Consider the following 19,924-nt stretch of genomic DNA (forward strand, 5'->3'; position numbering starts at 1 on the left):
AGAGTAACAGACTCTTTCTATGGATCTTCCCAGTTGTCTTGGACTGGAAAATTGTTTCACCAAGTCCCTTTTGTGGGTTCTGTCACTCTAGAATTTGCTTAGAATCATTATCTAAAGGTATATGGAGTGGTTTGTGGGAGATGTCTAAGGAGGTCCCTGCCTTTACTCGGCCATCTTGACTCTGCCCCCCAAACCATTTCTTTTACCCCAATCCTGACTCTTTGTAGTTTGTTCCCTTAAACTTAGTCTGCCAGTCAATTGGGAAGTATTATTGTATACTTACTATGTTGTAGGGACTGTATTAACACTGGGGAAATAAGAAAGATTAAAAACACACAGTCTATATGATCCAAAAACCCACATTTTATTGGAGAAAACATGTAAATAACCAAGTACATGCAACATGATAACAGGGACTGAGATATTGTTTTGAAGAAGTCTAGGTTGCAACACTAACAACAATTAATTTTAAGTCCCCAAGTCAATAGTAGCAAAAGTTTCCTATGTTATAAATTTTCCCTTCTTAGATCATCTGATGAACTACCACAAATCAAAAATTCAGAGTCTGCAGGTGAATTCCATCCAGGCAATTCATATGGTTTGGTTTTCTTGTGTATTTTTTCTTCCCTTCTTTTCATCATTGCTTGATAGCACTCTAACTCCTCTTTTCTTTTTCGTTTCATTTCTTCATTTCGTTGCATTTCTTCTTCATAAAGTCTAATCTGCTGCTCCTTCTCCCACTGTTATACACAGAAATTTTTTTTATTTAAGAGATTGATAAAAATGCAAGACCTTTCACATTACATGAATTAATCTCTGAGAATTTCTCAGAGATTTGACAGTGATAGACCAGAACCCCACCCCTTTGCCTGCCATTTCCAGAGCATAGGTTCTAATAATAGAGCCTGGTACTTTTGAGACAGAGATACTTTTCGACAGTTTTTAACAGTAAATGGGAATGTGTGAAGTGAAAATGAGTGCATTTTTTTTTTATTTTGAGGCACTTAGAGTTAAGTGACTTGCCCAGTGTTACATAGCTAGTAAATGTTAGAGGCTGGATTTGAACTCCTGATCTAATAACTCCAGTCTAGATACTCTATCCACTCAGCCACCTAGTTGCCCTTGAGTTATATTCAATAAAAATAGTATTAAAAAAAACTATTCTAGTCAATTTTAGCTTCTGAAAGCTTTCCATTATTTTCTTCAGTAATTGTACATAGCATTGTAGGATAAAAATTAAAGAAACTTTAAATTTGGTTAGGAAAGCATGTGAATCCTTAGAGAAAGAATTCTTTCTTACTTTTTGCCAAGAATGCAAATCATTCAATAGAAAAAGATGAGCTTGGAAAAGAGTGGCAATTTTATATTTCTGAATCCCTTGCCTTAGCTAGTGATTCTTTTTTTTTCAATGACAATACTTGCCTAAGGGAGAACCTGGTAGAACTAATAAAGAATGTTGAAAACACAAATCCAAGTGACAAAGTAGCATCTAGAATTACATTCATATGTAATGTTGAAGAGAAAATTGTAGAGCAGAGCAAACCTATACTTATTTCTCAACAATTCTGTAAAAACAGCCACTTGGGATCACTTGAGTTGGTTAACCTACTTTTTATTGAAAGTAGCTACCTGGCTTCTGAAAAATCCTTTGGGAACAAGATGTCAAATAAGTATTTGACAGCAGCAGATTCTATTGTGCAGAATCTACATTTGATCCTCAATATTTTCAAGGGGTCAAATTTGTTTAAAATAGATTTTGGGGGACATATTCCATTTTTATACCACTTTCATATCTAAATATATCCACTCCCAGTCAGCAACCAACCCTCGTAACAAAGAATGAAGAAGAGGATAAAAAGTTTCACAAAACCAACACATAAAACCCATATCTTACAAAAGGTGCATTATTCTACTGTTATATGCCTAAACACAACATTCTACAATAAGTTTTCAACTCTGCAAAAGAGGGAAGTGCATTTTCTTTATTTGTAACAAAGCTGTTTTCATCTCTGAATCCTAGGCTGCAAAGAGGAATAACTAAAACTGTGTGTTAGGGATTAGAAAGACTGCATGAATTTTTTCCTGGTAAAATCCTGAGGAGTTGATTATGATACTGGCTTTTGGTCATCCTCCATTCAAATATTAGCTGAAAGTAGCTCTATGATACATTGCAGTGAGAGATAGCCATCATATTTAGGGTAATTAAATGGTCCTGAATTAAGGTAATATAAATGTATTTCCATTTCATCATATCCATGGATATTTTTTGTAATTATAGTAACAATCTGCAATTTCGGAGTTCTTTTATTAGTATGCAATCATACTATAACACTGACATAAATCTTTCCCCAGCTCACAGCTACTCTTCTGTCAGGGGTATGAAACTAAATAAGTCCAAGAAGTTATGATCCAGAGGCAATGAAGTGAATTAGTATCTAGCTAAGTACTAGGAAATATTTATGCTTTTTTTATTGACCACTGAATATAGCCAACAACTCAACTCAATCAAAATGAAAAGCTATGCAGAGGAATTAGGAAATAAATTTTAAGGAGGAGAGAAAAAAATTTGTTTGGGACAAGCAGTGAAGGACCCAATATGCTGGAACATTTAGGGTATAGTTCACATAATCTAAAGTAGAAGAGATTACTATTCCATCAAGAATTTAACTAGTCAAAACATTTTACTTAGAGAATTTGCTTGAGGGGTTTAACTAGAAATGGAAAGATAAGAGGACAGACACTTTTTAAGACCTCTGGATAGGGTGAGAGAGATCCCTAAGATTTGAAAATCCTAAGGCATGAAACTTCAGAAAGGAAGCTCTGGGTATAACATTGGAAAGATAACTTTCTTGCTCAGAATTTGTGACAGAATGTTTCAATATGATCAGTAGGTTGAAGATGGAACATAATATTAATGAGCTGAAGGAAGTAGGAAGGACCATCACTGCTGTTATTTTGTTCTGTATCTGAATCACATGTCAGGAGCTCTTAAAGTGGTTTTCCCTCTCCTAATGTAGGTCATCTTATGACTTTAGGGAATTGATTGGGCAATGATTTGGTTAAGTGGCTTGACCATGGTCACATAACCAGAAGGTTAATGCTAGAACTCAAATCTTCTTAACATCAAGACAGGTCCACAATCCATTATATCAAGATGTCTCTCAATTTAATATTAGGTTGCAATAATTTATCATTTTGTCTAGAATGGGAGAAATGATACTAGTAATAAATATGCTAAATTCTTCCCTAGAATTTTGCATTTAGTTCAGGTCACATTTAAAGAAAATATTAATAAACTGATACATGTCAATCAAAATGATTATGGAATTGAAAATTATGAGACACATGAATTGTTTGAATAAGATAAAAATGCTTGACCTAGGAAAAGAAAACTAAAGAAACATATATAGTTTCAATTATCTGACTGGAAGACTAGTGGGAGACAATTAGACTTCTTTTTCTTGACCCAATAATTGAAATTGCAGAGGAAGATTTCAGCCACACTAGAAAGAAATATTTTCTAACAATTAGACCCAAATAAAAGTGGAATGGTTACCTCAGGAGATATTGAGCTCCATAGCATTGGAAGTCAAGTGAAGGTTTTTAGCTACTTATCAGAGATATTGTAGAGGGAATTTCTAATCAGTTATGGGCAGGACAAAATAATCTTTAAGGTGTCTTCCAATTTCAGGATCCTATTATATAGAAAGGTGGCAAGAGAAAGAGCAAAAGGTCCTGACTTGGGGAAGAGGATGCTGCCAATACTCCCTGACAATATTTAGAGAACCACAAAGAACATGAATAGTGATAAAAATTGGCTTACTGAACTGTGTGGGTAAGCATCAAAGTCCATCAGTAGCTTTTAATTTCCTGCCTGGAGATCCCTAGTCTTTGAAAATAAGTAAAAAGCATGTATGTTGTGGTATATAATTTTTAAAACAGTTCTTCAGAATAAATTGTTTCAAATTCCCTCCCTGTGGATCTTATAAAGAGGCGTAAAGATGAAATTAATGATTTAGGTTCCAAAGAGAACTTTAAAAGAAAAAGAAATACTGCCTTTATTATTTATAAAATAGATTCTCAACATTTGGTATTACCTTGTCATATGTGCATGTACCTAAGAAGAAAGAAAAAAGTGGTAGATTTTTTGGAAACCATTGGTTTCTAAGTGGTCCAAAGATATTTCTTCTGATTTTGTCTTGCTCATCCCTGCCTCTTATACCCTCTGCATTCTAAAGTTGCCTCAGTAACTGATTCTCAGCAAAAAATTAGTTTAGCAAATTTTTATCTTTGACAAGTTTGTTACTTATTGCACAAGTGTAGAGATCAAATGAATTGGATATTATATATTAGAGTTCATGTAAGCTGTCTCTGAAGAATTTTAACTATAATAATAGAGAGGGGGTATAACCTCTCATAACCAATCAATATATGAATCCCTTTTATAGTTATATGGTCATTTAGTTTATGTTTAACTTTGAATGGCTGACAATTCCATTTTTTGGACAATTGTAATTATTGGGGAAATAGTGATCAAGTTGAACAAAGATAGAGAAAATTAAAAAAAAACAGCAACAACACAACTGGATTCTCAAAGTCACTGTTTTGGGGTTTCCTTAATTCACTATACCATTTGCTACAGAACTTTTTCCATACCTTTCCATCTCTCTTCAAAACTTCCATAAATTCTCTCAGCCTCTCTCTACTGAGAACTTTGCCTTATATTTTACTGAAAATATTAGTCATTTGCCAGTAGCTTCCTCTTCTCCTTCCTCCTCATCTCATATCATTTAGATTCTCTTTGTTGCTATATCTTGACACTCCTTTTTAAATATCCTTTGCTAAATCATCATTCAAATCATTCATGCCTGTTAATTATGAGTGTCTCACAGGACTCTGTCTTTGGCCCACTTCTTTGCTTCCTCTGTATTATTTCACTTGGGAATCTCATCAACTCTCATTCATTCAGTGATCATTTTCTATTTGCTAATTCTCAAATCTTACCAAGACCTAATCTCTTTGCTGACCTTGAATTTCATATCTCCAAATGTTTTTCAGACATCTTAAACTGGATGTCCAGGAGACATTTTAAACTCAATGGGTCCAAAATTGAACTCATCTTTCTCTCCCAAACCTCCCCTTGACCCAATTTTTTACTATGGAAAATACAAACATTCCTTCGGTCACCCAGGCTCTCAACATAGATGCTGTCCTTGACATTTCCCTCTTTCTTCCCTCTCCTCCCTTTATTCTGCCTCCAATCTGGTGACAAAATTTATCCTCATAATATAACCATATATTCATAATATACTGCAAATACTACTCCTCTCCTACTAACACTCTAGTGCGGAACCTCATTACCTCATTACCTCATGACTATAGTTGATATCTATAATTTAGTTGATATATTTATCATAAATATCTCCCACTTCAATTCATTCTTCACTTCAAATTAATTTTCCTGAAATTAGTATGTCTGATCATGTAACCCCATTCAATAAATTCCAGTGGTTCTTTATGGTCTCCAAAATGTGATATAAAATCTTCTATATGACATTCAAATCCCTTAATTTTTTTAAATATTTTAAAATCCAGTGACATTAGCAACCTTGATGTTTCTTGAACAGATGGCTTCTCTCCATATTCTGGGTATTTTTACTGTCTGCTTCTATACCTGGATTGCTTTCTCTCATGTTTGCCCTCCTGGCTTTCCTGGTTTCCTTCAAGTCCCAGCTGAAATCTTACCTTTCCCCATCTCTTTTAATTCGAGTTTCATGTCTCTATTGATCATTTTCAAATTTTCCTTGTAAAGGGCTTGTTTTGATAGAGGCCTTTGCAAATTGCCTCCCCCATTAAACTGTGAATTCTTGAGGACATGGGGAGGGGACTCATTTCTACAGAGTTGTTTCTTCCATTAATTGTGAGGTCTTGATGGAATATCTTTACTTTTCTTTATATTCCCAATGCTTGGCTCAGTGGTTGGCATGTATCTGGTTTGTCATGAATGTTTATTGACTAAATGAACTAAAGGACTCCCTAACCACTCTTTCACTATCTCCTTTACTGGTTCTTCACCTAAGTTATGCTTACTAATTGTGGGCTTGTCTTTAACTTTCCTCTCTCTTCCCTTTGTATTATTTTCTTTAGTGATTTCATCAGTTATTATGAATTTTCATCTTTCTGAAGATGACTTCTAGGTTTACTTGTTTAGTCCTAAACTCTTCCCTGATCTACATTCTTGCATCTCTGCCTATTAGACATCTCAATTATAAATTTCTTAAAGATACCTTAAACTCAGCATGGCCATTATTGAACATTATTTTTCCCCAAATCCTACCTCCCCTCTTTACTTCCTATTAAAATTGAGAGTATTAATGTACCTGCAATTATCCAGTCTTACTGTCTATGTGCTATGCTAGAATGTGTATTTTCTCTCTCATCCTTCATATATAATCAGATATAACCTGATTTTCATCCTTAGCAACCTTCTAAACTCTCTTCTTTCTTCTTAAATTGCCATTCCCTCATCATCTCAAGTCTGGGTTTTTGCAATATTTTGCTGGTTAATGTCTCTAACTTAATCTTTCCTTAATCCACTCTACTGTCAAAAGCCAAAATATGACCATTCCAATCTGTTCCTTAATAATCTCCAGTGGGTTCCTAATACCTCCAGGATCAGATAGAAAGCAAACTATTTGAGTTTTAAAGACCTTTATATCCTAACCACTCTCTATTTATAATGTCTTCTTATATTTTACTTCCCTTCATATATTCAGCAATTCCGTGATACTGGCTTCTTTGTTCTTCTTTGAATAAGACACTCCATTGCCTGATCTAATCATTTTCATTGACTTTCCCATAAACTTGAAACTCTCCCTTCCCATCTCAAACTTTTGACTTCCCTATACTTCTTCAGGTCTTACCTTCTATGAGAAATTTCCAGAATTTTTATATCTTGCCTCTAAGGCTACCTCAACCTTTTCCTGTATACATCTTTTTTTTTTTTTTTTTTTTGCAAAAAGTTGTTTTGCAAGTTGTGTCCTAAGTAGATTGAGCTCCTTATTTTTGTCTTGTTTTTGCTTTTCTTTTTTCTCCAGGGTTTAGCAAAATGCCCAGAACTTGAGTCTTAATAAATACTTTCTGACCAAAGTTGCTACCCTTATGGGACTCATACTAATTTTTCAAGTTGGTTATTTGGGTCACTAAAATCTAATGCCCAATCTTACAGTAGGCTACTAGGTTACTAGGGCAACAGCTCTAAAGATTTAAGTATAGATACATCTTTGATGTGCATAAACATTACTTTGGTTTTTATCAGCACATGCAATAATTTCTTCCTTTTTTTAGAGTAATGAATACAATTAATAAAATAAAGCAATATTAACTGGGGACATAGCTAGCCTGTTGGAAGCCTTGATTTCCAAGTATTATAATAAAAACCTTCCCATTATAGTCCCCAGTCCCTTTATCATGCTAAAAAAGAAAGCTAATCAATAATTTCCCCCTTCTTCCTCTGCTCCAACTCCTTCAGAATCTGAACTAAATTTCAGGGAAATTCATAAACATAAAGCAGAATAGACAGATGCACTGACCTAAAACTTAAGACTTTTTGCTTCCCTAGACAATTTGCATTTTCCAAGTAATGAAAATTAACAACCTTTCCCATATGTCAAGGGCAAAAGATGGGTCACCAGGTAACTAGATAATTGTTAAGAAATAGTATTCATTGAATAAACTGAACTGATATTGAACGAGATGAGCAGAATCAGAACATTGTACATCATAACAGCCACATGGGTTGATGATCAATCTTAATGGACTTGCTCATTCCATCAGTGCAACAATCAGGGACAATTTGGAGGTTATCTTTTTATATAATTTTGCTATCTCTTATATTTTACTTTTTTTTCTTAAGGATATGATTTCTCTCTCAATACATTCAATTTAGATCAATGTATAACATGGAAACAATGTAAAGCCTATTAGACTGCCTTCAGTGGGGAGGGCAGAGGTAAGCAAGATTAGGGGAAAATTATAAAATTCAAAAATAAATAATTTTTAAAAAAAGAATTGGTATTTATTGGATAGGAATATTATCAGAGGAAATCAAAAATATTCCCAAAATTAGATTCTCATCACAAATCAGTGCTTATTCAAGAGCTAGGTTAGAATAATCTTTTATAAATACAAAAAGGTAAACTTCCATTATTCCATACATGTTAAAATGATCAGTGGTGGGGATGGCTAGGTAGCAAAGTGGATAGAGCACCATCCTTGGAGTCAGAAGGACCAGAGTTCAAACCTGGCCTCAGACACATAATAATTACCTAGCTGTGTGACCTTGGGCAATCACTTGACCCCATTACCTTGTAAAAAATAAATAAAACTTATCAGTGGTACAGCAAAACAATTAAACTTAGAAATGACATTGACAGATTTTATAAACACCAATGTTGTCTTTATGTGACTGCATATAAAATTTTATGTCTCAAAACTAAAGTTCTCATTGAAGGTACTTTATAAAAATATATATAACAATTTATGAAAGTGAATATTACCTGCTTTTCAACAATAGTTCTCAATACCACATCTGTACGGGTAAGGATATCTGGATAGGTTTGGACTATTTCTTCTGGGAAGTTTTTCCTTCAGACATAAAACACAAAGCTCATGAATTAGCATATGGATTACCACCAATATATTTCTTAATACTTTTATTGCATGTAATAACATCTTAATACTTTTATTGCATATAACCAACATGAAGAACTTAGTGATTATAGTACACTTCACTAGACTACAGATGTGTTGCACAATCCAGTAGCTTTAAAAAAATTTTTTGTCCTTATTTTTCATGATTAATTCTGATATATCTGGGTTTTAAATTTTAATTGAATTAAAGGACAATCAAAAGGAAAGCTCTTAAATATCTAGCAAAATATACAAATTACCTAGATTTACAGAAAAATATTATACTATATAACACAATCTCAGAAGAGGGGAAGTTGAATGAGACATCAATGAGCTAACAATGAAAAAAGGGAACATGTGAATTTGTAAGTAAATTCTATGAAGAATTCAGAGGGGAAAAAAGCAATTGCAATAATATCAACTACAAATAAACCAAAAAACAGCTGTGATGGTTCTCTAATATGAGATCTTTGTTAGCTACATTAAAAAATTAAAAAAAATTAATATTCTAATCAGTTCAGACAAGGTGTCAAGAGTTTTTTAAATATCAAAATTATTTGAAACAGATTTATTTATGCTACTGTTATGAACCTTGCCCAAATTATAAATTTTGCCATAGATATTAGCTATTTATTTTATGAAGCCCTTATCATTGAAAAAAATTTTTACAAAGTGGATTTTTTTGTTGTTGTTGAAGATGATGTATGTTTCCTCCAAAGCTCTCATATCTATGCATTAAGAAAACATAAATAGAAATTTCTGACTTATTTTAAATAATCAGAGATTTTAAGTGTCTTTGGACTCATTTCTTTTATTTCTAGATTTTATAAAGTTTTATAGTCTCAGAATTTCTCTCAGTATTCCTTCCATAATCTACTCTAAGAAAACCATTCTACAAAAATATTTTTAAAGAAAAAATAGAGGAAGAAAAAAATCAACAAAATCAATCAATATATTAAATAGTTTGAAATATATGCAGTGTACTACACACATGAACCTCTCAGCTGTGTAAAGGAGTGGAATTGGTATGTCTTCTCAAATCTGTTCTTTGGAGCCCTACTAGCTCTCTGAAATTTCATAGCATTCACTTTTGAATGACTTTGGATTATGCTTTTCATTTATATTATTGAAGTCAATATATATAATATTTTCTTGGTTCTGCTTATATCCCTCTGCTTTAGATCATGGAAATATTTCTTTTCTTAGTCAGTCCTTAAATGATGATAATAATGTGTTTTGTTTTTAACCCATTATTACCACAAAAATGTTGCTATAAATATTTTGGTGAATATGGGCACTTGTTTTCTTCTGAATGTCTTTTGGGGAATATAAATCTGATAGTTAAAACTCTGAATCACAGAATATAGGTATTTCAGTCAACTTAATTATATGACTGCTAATGATTTTCCAAAATGGTTTTATGATTGAGAGTTCCATTAATAATGTACTTTTTGTCCCAACTTCCCATTTCTCTAACACTATTTCCATTTTTTATCATCTTTGCCAACTTTCATGGTATGATTTTTTTTCTTCCTGAGATATCTGGTAGTCTCATACTTTATATCTTTCTTTTGTTCACATTTTAACTCTTTCCTCTTTGATTACATGGTTTCTTTTATTAGAGAATTCACTTTTTACTGTCATTTGTATTATGACAGTCCTTTGTCCTTCAGATCTAGTGGAGCCCCACACATACTGGTATTCTATCCCAGTTCCTTTTGTTGCCTGCTTTAATATTTTCATTGTTGCTCCAATTTTTTAAAATTTATTTAAGGCAATGGGGTTAAGAATGACTTGTCCAAAGTCACACATCTAGGTAATTATTACGTGTCTGAGGCCAGTTTCGAATTTAGGCCAGTTTCGAATTTAGGTCTTCCTGACTCCAGGGCTGGTGCTCTATCCACTGTGCCACTGCTGAGCAAACTGGAAAACACAGAGGTTGTTGCTTGACTGGGGTCATAGAGATAAGAAGTGTCTAAAGCTTGATTTGACCTGGGGCCTTCCTGACTTTAGGACAATACTCTAACCACAGTACCACCTATTGACTTGGATGAAATTATTTGGACAATAAAAAGATGAATTGAAATGCAAAATCCCTATGCAGTAGTTCCACAAATTTCTACATGTTCTGAAGCTTAGGTTTCAATCACCTGAAGATAGCAGTTATAATTTACTGCATACTGTTTTACTTCATTTATCAATGTCCATTTGTGCATTTTTATAAAGAAAAATTAATGAAAGATTTGTAGTATACGCTGAATATTTTTATACTCTCCTTTTTGGGGAGGCCTTACAGGAAATCTAATCTAAGCTTTAAAGAATTTTCCCGGGGCGGCTAGGTGGCGCAGTGGATAAAGCACCACCCCTGGATTCAGGAGTACCTGGGTTCAAATCTGATCTCAGACACTTAATAATTACCTAGCTGTGTGGCCTTGGGCAAGCTACTTTAGCCCCATTTGCCTTGCAAAAATCTAAAAAAAAAAAAAGAATTTTTCCAAGTCTTTAAGGTGGGAGTGAAAAAAAGTCAGAGAATGCCAGAATGCCCCCCCACCTGCCCCTTCACCTCCTCCCACTCCTGCCAGCCTCCAAGCTTTAATTCAACCGTTTTATGAATGATCGAGATCAGAGATGGATCCTGGATGGATAGGGAAAGAACATAGCAGTCCACTTCCCATGAACAAATAAAGAAAAAAAGTATATTGATATTTTGCCATTTCTCTCTTCCCTTCATAAGACGTGCCTCTGAAAAGTAGTCTGATGTCAGATTAGTCAGTAACTAGGAAAATTAGGAAGTTTTCTATTGTCAATTATGTATAAAATAATATTTTTGGAATTTTTCAAGCATAAAACATTTTAATAAAAGGGTGGTGCGATTGCTTATAGGTAATGATTCTAAGGGTTCTTTAATTTTATAAATTAAAAATGTTTGTTTCACTCTCTAATTTCCTAGGAATGAATTGAATTTGCATTTTCTAAATTTCTCTTTACTTGCTGACTTTATATTAGTTTTTCCCAAATTTATTTGATTTTTTTTTTAAACTTTATTTCTCCAGGGTATTTTTTGTTTGTTAGGTTTACCCCTTAACAAAATCTGGCTTCTATTATAAAATTAGTTATATTTTTCTTGTTGCTATTATTAAATTGGCATTTTTCCTTATTTAACAATTTATTTATCTCTTTAAAGTTTCCCTCATTTAAGATTTATGATTATCAATGCTTTTTCTGTAGATTTTTTCCTCTTTAGTTGTCTTTTTGTAATGTTATTAAATCTGAAAGCTTAACAATAACTTTTAAGTCATAAATAGTCATGATTGCTAGTTGTTTTTAATTATAAGGGATTAGTGTTGTTTTTTGATTATTTTATAATTGAAAAGATTTCATTTAATAAGAAATACACACATACATATATACATGCATGCATGTATGCATACATACATATTGCTTCAAAGTGTTGAATAACGGATAAGTAACATACTGCAAAATGAAAAGTAACACAATGCAAAAACACAAGGAAAAGTCGAGAATTTCTTTAATACCAATTTCTAGTATTTATATATCATTTTATTATTTGGAAATGGCATTACATAACTATCTCATCTTATACTCACATCAACTCTGGAAAATATGTACTATTATTGTCATTTTAAAAATGAAGAAATTGAGTTTAAGTTACTTACCCAGTATCACATAGCTAATAAGTGTTTGAAATAAACTCTAGAATTCAACCCAGTCTGCCACTACATTCTTTTTGTAGTAGGACAGGTAAGTAGGATATGGTATAGATTTATTCAAAAAAATTCCAGGCAGAAAAATTTCAAGCAGTAATAAGCCACTGAATCATCACTAATTTTTATCTGTATAACATTTCATTTATTTTTATTTATGTTCCACATATCTTACATGGAGAAAAGAAACTCAAGTCTTATTGCCTGACATCAATTTTATTATTTGTAGGTTCACATGTCCCCTGGCTAATACTTTGTTATTAGATGACTGGACTGAATCAATGTTTTTATTCTTAAAAAAACACATCAGAACATATAATATACAACATAATATATATTACCTCTCTTCTAGAGACATAATATGAGAGGTATTTAGAAAAACAAAAAGCTGCAACTTTTAAGCACATCTAATAGTTTCATCATCTTTTGTGATGAACTTCATATTTAAGATAGCAAACATTTTCTTAATTTCATAATTCCTTTTTAATTTACAATTGTACATCTTTAAAATTAACCTTCAAAATAAAATATGAATTAGAAAAACTCATTTTCAAAATTTATCTACTAAAACAAAATTCTCCTTGAATAGCAAAGGATATAATGGTTATACCCTGCGATTATAGTCACATTACTCCTCTTTTATTCTCACAGAACTACACAGTTACATTTCCAGATTGTTTTGCACAACAGGCCATTAGAGTTAACTAGATCCTAGAATTCCACTTTCTAAGAGTTTATCCTGAGACTTTATAAATCAGTTTATTGTGCTTGCATCATATATGTTTATCTGGCCTACTTGCTGTAGGTTACTGATCAACTGAGGAGATATCATGATGATCCTGATGGATTCAAAGTATATTACTTTCAAAATTTTCAAGAACAATTAGTAGAAATGTCATTTTAGTTTTATAACTATCATGGAAGATAGGAGTTTATCCTCATTCTACAGATGAAAAAACTAAAGTCAAAATTAAGTCTTTTACTTAAGTAACTTAATCTAAGGCCAGATTAGAATTCTTGTTACCATTCTGGATTCTATTTTACTATGCTTTTCCCCATAGTTTTATTATAGCTAAATCTACTTTTTTTCTGAGATTGAATTCTTGTAGAGCTCTATTTCGTCTTCAGATATCTGAGTATTTTATATTTTTTGGAAGTATCCATTTCTTTTGTGTTCTCAATTTTGATAGCATATGAGTAGCAAGTTCTGATAATTCTTTTTTTATTCTGATTTTGATGTGATTTCACTTTGTTTATTTCTATTTTATTTTCTTTCTTCCTAATTAATCAGATAAGCTAAATAATTTTCAATTGTTAGTTTTTATAAAGAACTTCAGTTTTGTCATGTTTATAGTCTTTTTGATTTATTATTTATTTCTCTATTTTTAAATACCTTCTCATGTTTATTTTGGATTTTTAATTCTATAAGTGAATATTCAGTTCTTTAACTCTATCCTTCCCTATTTTGTTAATGTATGTTCTTAGGGAAATAAAGTAAACCCTAAGGCCTACTTTAGTATGTGTCAGAAATTTTGACATGCTATTTCATCACTGTCATTTTCTTTCATATAATTATTATTAATAAAATCTGTTCTTTGACCTATTTATTAATTAGGATTGCATTGCTAAGTTTCCCATTGGGTTCATTTTTTTTCTTTGAGCTTCCAGATCTGTTTATTATTGTGTTATGATCTATAAATAATGTGTTTTTATTATTATAATTATACATATAATTATTCTAATAAAATATGCATAATTATAGTATCTTTTTATATTTATTTTCAATAGCTCTGGGTCTCAGCATATGACAATTTTTTTCTAGTGGTGCTGAGATGTATATATATGCAAAAAAAAAATATATATATATATGTATATGTATGTATTTTAGTAGAACCGTGATGTGAAAAGATTTCTAGCTTTCCAGTAATTTATTAAATTCTATATTTCTATCTTTGTAGGATTTATTCAAAACTGAGAGAAGTATATTAATGTCTCTTTCTATTATGTTGCTCTCTATGACTTTTGTAATTTAGTCAATTTTTTCCATTTTGAACTTATATGCTATAGCATTTGAAGTCTTTAATTTTAATTTTGAGATTGGTTTATATATTCTTTTCAAAAACATATTTGAAATATAAAGATGTACACAATTAAAATAAGTCATTTTAGCAAAATCTATTATATTTATATTAATATGAATTCTCAAAAGCAAGAGTGGCAATCATGATTTCAGTTAAAACAAAAATGGATTTGATTAAAAGAGATTAACAGGGAAAATACTTTATCCTTAATGGTACCACAGATAATATTTAAAATAAATATACAAATCATATAGGGACTAATCTCTATTAATGCCTTTGGTTTCTGGGATAATTAATTCACCTCCTACTCACAACACATACACACATCCACATACATACATCTTACATATCAATGAAAAGGTGTAAGATCAGATTCTGTCTTGCATGACATGTTTGAATTATGAATATAGAACTTCTGAAGTATTTTTGTTTTCTGTTTCATGAAATGAAAGCATTACTTTAATAGTAACAATAATTTTCTTTTCCCTTATTTGGGTTATTAACCTCAACTCTCCAAAAGGGAAGGTTTCAAGGGGGAAAACAGAAACTCAACTTTTCTTTTGGAACAGATAACACGAACTTCATATATGTGAAGAAGAAAAATGAACCTGAAATTTTGTAGTTAGCAATGCCCAGGTTGTTATTTATATATTTCCTAATAGGAAGATAATGAAAGGAGTTGATCAACTCCTGCATCAATTGATTTCCACCCCTATCTTATCTTTTAGCCCAGTTGATGAAATTACAGAAGGTAACAGTGACAACAATGTGTTAAGATCTTAACTGAAAAGTAAAGCATTTTGCTACCAACTTATGAGATGTGAGATTTTTCTAGAATCCTAAGTTAGTACCTGAAGGGAGTCAGAGTTTATGAAATCTAAGTCCTTCATTTTGAAAATGAAGAAATTGTGGCCTATTGACTTTCAGTGACTTTTCTAGAATCATACAACTAAAGTCAGAGGCAGGAACCATATCCCTATCTTCCTGTCTCAATGTCCACTATTCTATCCATTATACCATGCTTGATGCTGTTTCTCTGGAGGTCTTTAAAAATATCAAGACCAATTTCAGTTAAGGCAAAAGACAGCTCTAAAGACCATGAACTTTGTGAGTTATTAAGAAAGCTACTTATTGAAGAAGAACATAGCCCTTTAGAAGAAAATGTTTCTTGATTCTTGGAAGAGAGATTTCTTTTTTCTCCTCTCTACATGAACCATGGAATCTTTTAGAAAAGCTATTCAAAAACAAGCTAGGTGATGCAATGGTTAGAGGACAGTTTCAGACACTTGATACTTGCTAGCTATGTGACCTTTGGCAAATCACTTAACCCTGATCGCCTCCAATCCAGGACCATCTCCAGTCATCTTGATTCATATCTGGTCACTGGCCCTAGATGGTTCTAGAGGAGAAAGTGAGGCTGGTGATCTAACACAGCCCACCCCTCCCCCCTCAAATTCACTTCATGTACTTGCAAATCACCTCCTGATATTATGGTTCTCTTTGAGAAAGAAGAGCAAACATCATCACAAAAGCAAGTTGGTAAAGGTGTAAGGCCAGGATCTTTCAGATTCTATGAGTTAAGATGATTACTTTGGTAAATTGAGTTTTGGGTCCATGAAGTCCAACTGAGCCCAATCCAGAAGATACAGTGTGAAAAAGGGGAGCAGCATAACTAAATTACAAGGAAGCAAAAAATAGAAGGACCCTGCAGAGCAAGAGTCATGTGGCTTCCCTATGTCCCTATGTATATACCTCTCTATGATATGCTTTATTATGGGATCCCTCTTTTCCCACTGATGCTGAATGAAGTTTTGTTACTTTTGTCTTACAAGGTCAACTCAGTGGTTTTTTCTGAGCTAATAGTATATACTAATTAACTGTTAGCAGTGAGTAATCACAGGGGACTCATGAACTATAGTTTTAGCAGACCTAAAAGAGTCTTGTTGTTCACCCTTGGGGGCCCAAGCCACATGAAGAATTTGGGGGAGCATAAGATAGGGGAGCATAATATATGAAATAAATAAATCATCTTTCTTAAAAAAATAGTGTGAGTATAAACTAAGTTGGAGCAATCAGGAATTTTGTGAATTAACTAATTTCTACTGCCTGAAGGAGCAAGGTTAACTAATCAAATTTATCCAGAGAGCATTTTTTGATGAGATATAAAAGAGATTCATATAATGAGCAAATGAGTTTTCTGTGCCAAAAAAGGAAAGAAAGTAAATTACAGCTATTAATTCATAGAATCTTGGAGCTAGAAAAAAACATATAGATCATTTTATAGATGAGGGAACAAAAGCTAAAAAGTGACTTAAGATCATTTAGGGAGCTAATGACAAAGCCAGGACAGAATTTTGGATCTCCTCACAATCCAATGTTTTCCCCCCATTCATTGGTGACTCACTAGAAGAATATTTTCATCTACATTGTCATTTTATTGGAATGTGGGGAAAAAAGGAAGTAGTGCAAAAAAGTATAGATAGGTTAAAAAACAGGAAGAATCACCTGAAAAGAGTGAAAATGCATGGTAGTTTCAAAGATAGGGAGTGCTGAAAATAGCAACATTAAGCATAATTTATGACTTACCTCTCAAGCTACAGGATATCTAAATTTAATTAAATATAAGTATGTACACACACACACACACACACACACACATATATATATATATATATATATATATATATATATATATATATATATATATATATATATATACACACCAAACGACTTGATCTTTGTCCATAATACAAGTAGAAGGATATTTTTTCAAAGAAGAACTTAAATAGAAAAATTAAATCAAATTTTTCTCCCATATGGATATTTTTCCTTTCATTTTATATTCAATGATTTTGGTCGGGAGCAAGAGCATTAAATCTGTCAAAGCTAACGTAGTGAGCTGGTCATATTTTAAGATCTTATTTCTGTGTTTCTCATAGAATCTTAAAAATCCTCCCATTAAGTTAAACTAGAAAGAATTTGGATCATAGTTCCAGATTTTGAAAATGTTCTTTCATTCATTAATTAAATATATATATATATATATATATATATTAGTTGAGACTATATTTTGTGTAATTAGATAATTGTACATAGTACAGAATTATAAGTAATGAAATGAGAGATAAAATTTAGACTGCTTCACAAATAAGCATATACATATATATATATATATATATATATATATATATATATTTATATATATAGAGAGAGGATTCAGTGCTGGTTGGGAATATTTAAATCACCTAATCCAAATATATCATTTCTAAAGATTAAGAAACTGAAGCCAATGAAGTAATATTGAGTTTAAATTCCATATAGCAGAATCAGGATTCCAATCCTGATCTTGATTGCAAATCCACAATCTTCCATTATATGCTAGCATTCCTTTTTTTTAAGAGCATTTTTTTGTTCTTGTTTTTTTGTTTTTGTCAAGGCAATGGGGTTAAGTGACTTGCCCAAGGTCACAAAGTTAGGTAATTATTAAGTGTCTAAGCCGTGATTTGAACTCAGCTCCTCTGACTCCAGGCCCAGTGCTCTATCCACTGTGCCACCTAGCTACCCCTATGCTAGCATTCCTTTTTTTTTTTGAATTAAAAAGATTTTATTTATGTTGAGTTTTACAATTTTTCTCCTAATCTTACTTGCCTCTCCCCCCTCTCCCACAGTAGTCAATTTGCCAGTCTTTACATTGTTTCCATGGTATACATTGATCCAAATTGAATGTGATGAGAGAGAAATCATATCCTTAAAGAAGAAATATAAAGTATAAAAGATAGCAAGATCAGACAGTAAGATATCAGTTTTCTTTTCTAAATTAAAGGTAATAGTCCTTGGTCTGTTCAAGCTTCACGGCTCTTTATCTGGATACAGATGGTATTGTCCATTGCAGCCAGCCCCAAATTGTCCCTGATCGTTGCACTGATGGAATGAGTGAGTCCATCAAGGTTGATCATCACTCCTATGTTGCTGTTAGGGTGTACAGTGTTTTTCTGGTTCTGCTTATTTCACTCAGCATCAGTTCATGAAAATCCCTCTAGGCTTCCCTGAATTCCCATCCTTTCTGGTTTCTAATAGAACAATAGCATTCCATCACATACAAATACCACAGTTTGCTAAGCCATTCCCCGATTGAAGGACATTTACTTGATTTCCAATTCTTTGCCACCACAAACAGGGCTATGAATATTTTTGTACGTGATATTTCTCCCCTTTTTCCATCATCTCTTCAGGGTATAGACCATGTAGTGGTATTGCTAGATCAAAGGGTATGTGCATCTTTGTTGCCCTTTGGGCATAGTTCCAAATTTATGCTAGCAACTGCAAAGGATTTTTTTTTTTTTGCTAGAGGTTCTTTTTCTTATAGTTTTTTTAAGTGTCTGGGATCGTATTTATTTATTTATTTTTATTAAAGATATTATTTGAGTTTTACAATTTTCCCCCCCCCAATCTTACTTCCCTACCCCACCCCACCCCTGGAAAGCAATCTATCAGTCTTCACTTTGTTTCCGTGTTGTACCTTGATCTAAATTGGGTGTGATGAGAGAGAAATCATATCCTTAGAGAAGAGACAAGAAGTCTAAGAGGTAACAAGATCAGACAATAAGATATCTGTGTTTTTCTAAATCAAAGGTAATAGTCTTTGAACTTTGTTCAAACTCCACAGCTGCTTATCTGGATACAGATGGCACTCTCCTTTGCAGACAGCCCAAAATTGTTCCCGATTGTTGCACTGATGGAATGAGTGAGTCCTTCAAGGGTGATTATCGCCCCCATGTTGCTATTATGGTGTACAGTGTTTTTCTGGTTCTGCTCATCTCACTCAGCATCAGTTCATGCAAATCCCTCCAGGCTTCCCTGAAATCCTGTCCCTCCTGGTTTCTAATAGAACAATAGCGTTCCATGACATACATATACCACAGTTTGCTAAGCCATTCCCCAATTGAAGGACATTTACTTGATTTCCAATTCTTTGCCACTACAAACAGGGCTGCTATAAATATTTTTGTACAAGTAATATTTTTACCCCTTTTCATCATCTCTTCAGGATATAGACCCAGTAGTAGTATTACTGGGTCAAATAGTATTCACATTTTTGTTGCCCTTTGGGAGTAGTTCCAAATAGCTCTCCAGAAGGGCTGGATGAGTTCACAGCTCCACCAACAGTGTAATTGTGTCCCAGATTTCCCACTACCCTTCCAACAATGATCATTATCCTTTCTGGTCATATTGGCCAATCTGAGAGGTGTGAGATGGTACCTCAGAGAATTTGCTAGAGGTTCTAAAACCTGATGCTCTGACATTGACTTATATGCAACTTTGGACAACATATTTATTCAATGGTTCAGTTTTTTCTTTTATAAGATCATTATTTAAAGGAAATATTATTAGCAAGGTCACAAAAATAAAACCAATTATAAAAATAAA

The 19,924-nt window shown here is 32.7% G+C and overlaps 1 protein-coding gene across 4 annotated transcripts in view; it reads right to left on the reverse strand.

The window, feature by feature from the left end:
• Window positions 1-358: 358 nt before the first annotated feature.
• TMEM232 (transmembrane protein 232) overlaps window positions 359-19,924 on the reverse strand; it is a 196,505-nt gene continuing 176,939 nt past the window's right edge. For all 4 annotated transcript variants that reach the window (XM_074202033.1, XM_074202034.1, XM_074202035.1 and 1 more), the window contains 2 exons: window positions 8,559-8,646; window positions 359-740 (listed from right to left, as the gene is read on the reverse strand). In XM_074202033.1, coding sequence (XP_074058134.1) covers window positions 507-740; window positions 8,559-8,646 — 322 coding nt within the window. In that variant the 3' untranslated portion in view covers window positions 359-506. The remainder of the gene's footprint in view (window positions 741-8,558; window positions 8,647-19,924) is intronic.

The sequence above is a fragment of the Macrotis lagotis genome, chromosome X (assembly GCF_037893015.1).
Source record: "Macrotis lagotis isolate mMagLag1 chromosome X, bilby.v1.9.chrom.fasta, whole genome shotgun sequence".
Lineage (NCBI taxonomy): Eukaryota > Metazoa > Chordata > Mammalia > Peramelemorphia > Peramelidae > Macrotis > Macrotis lagotis.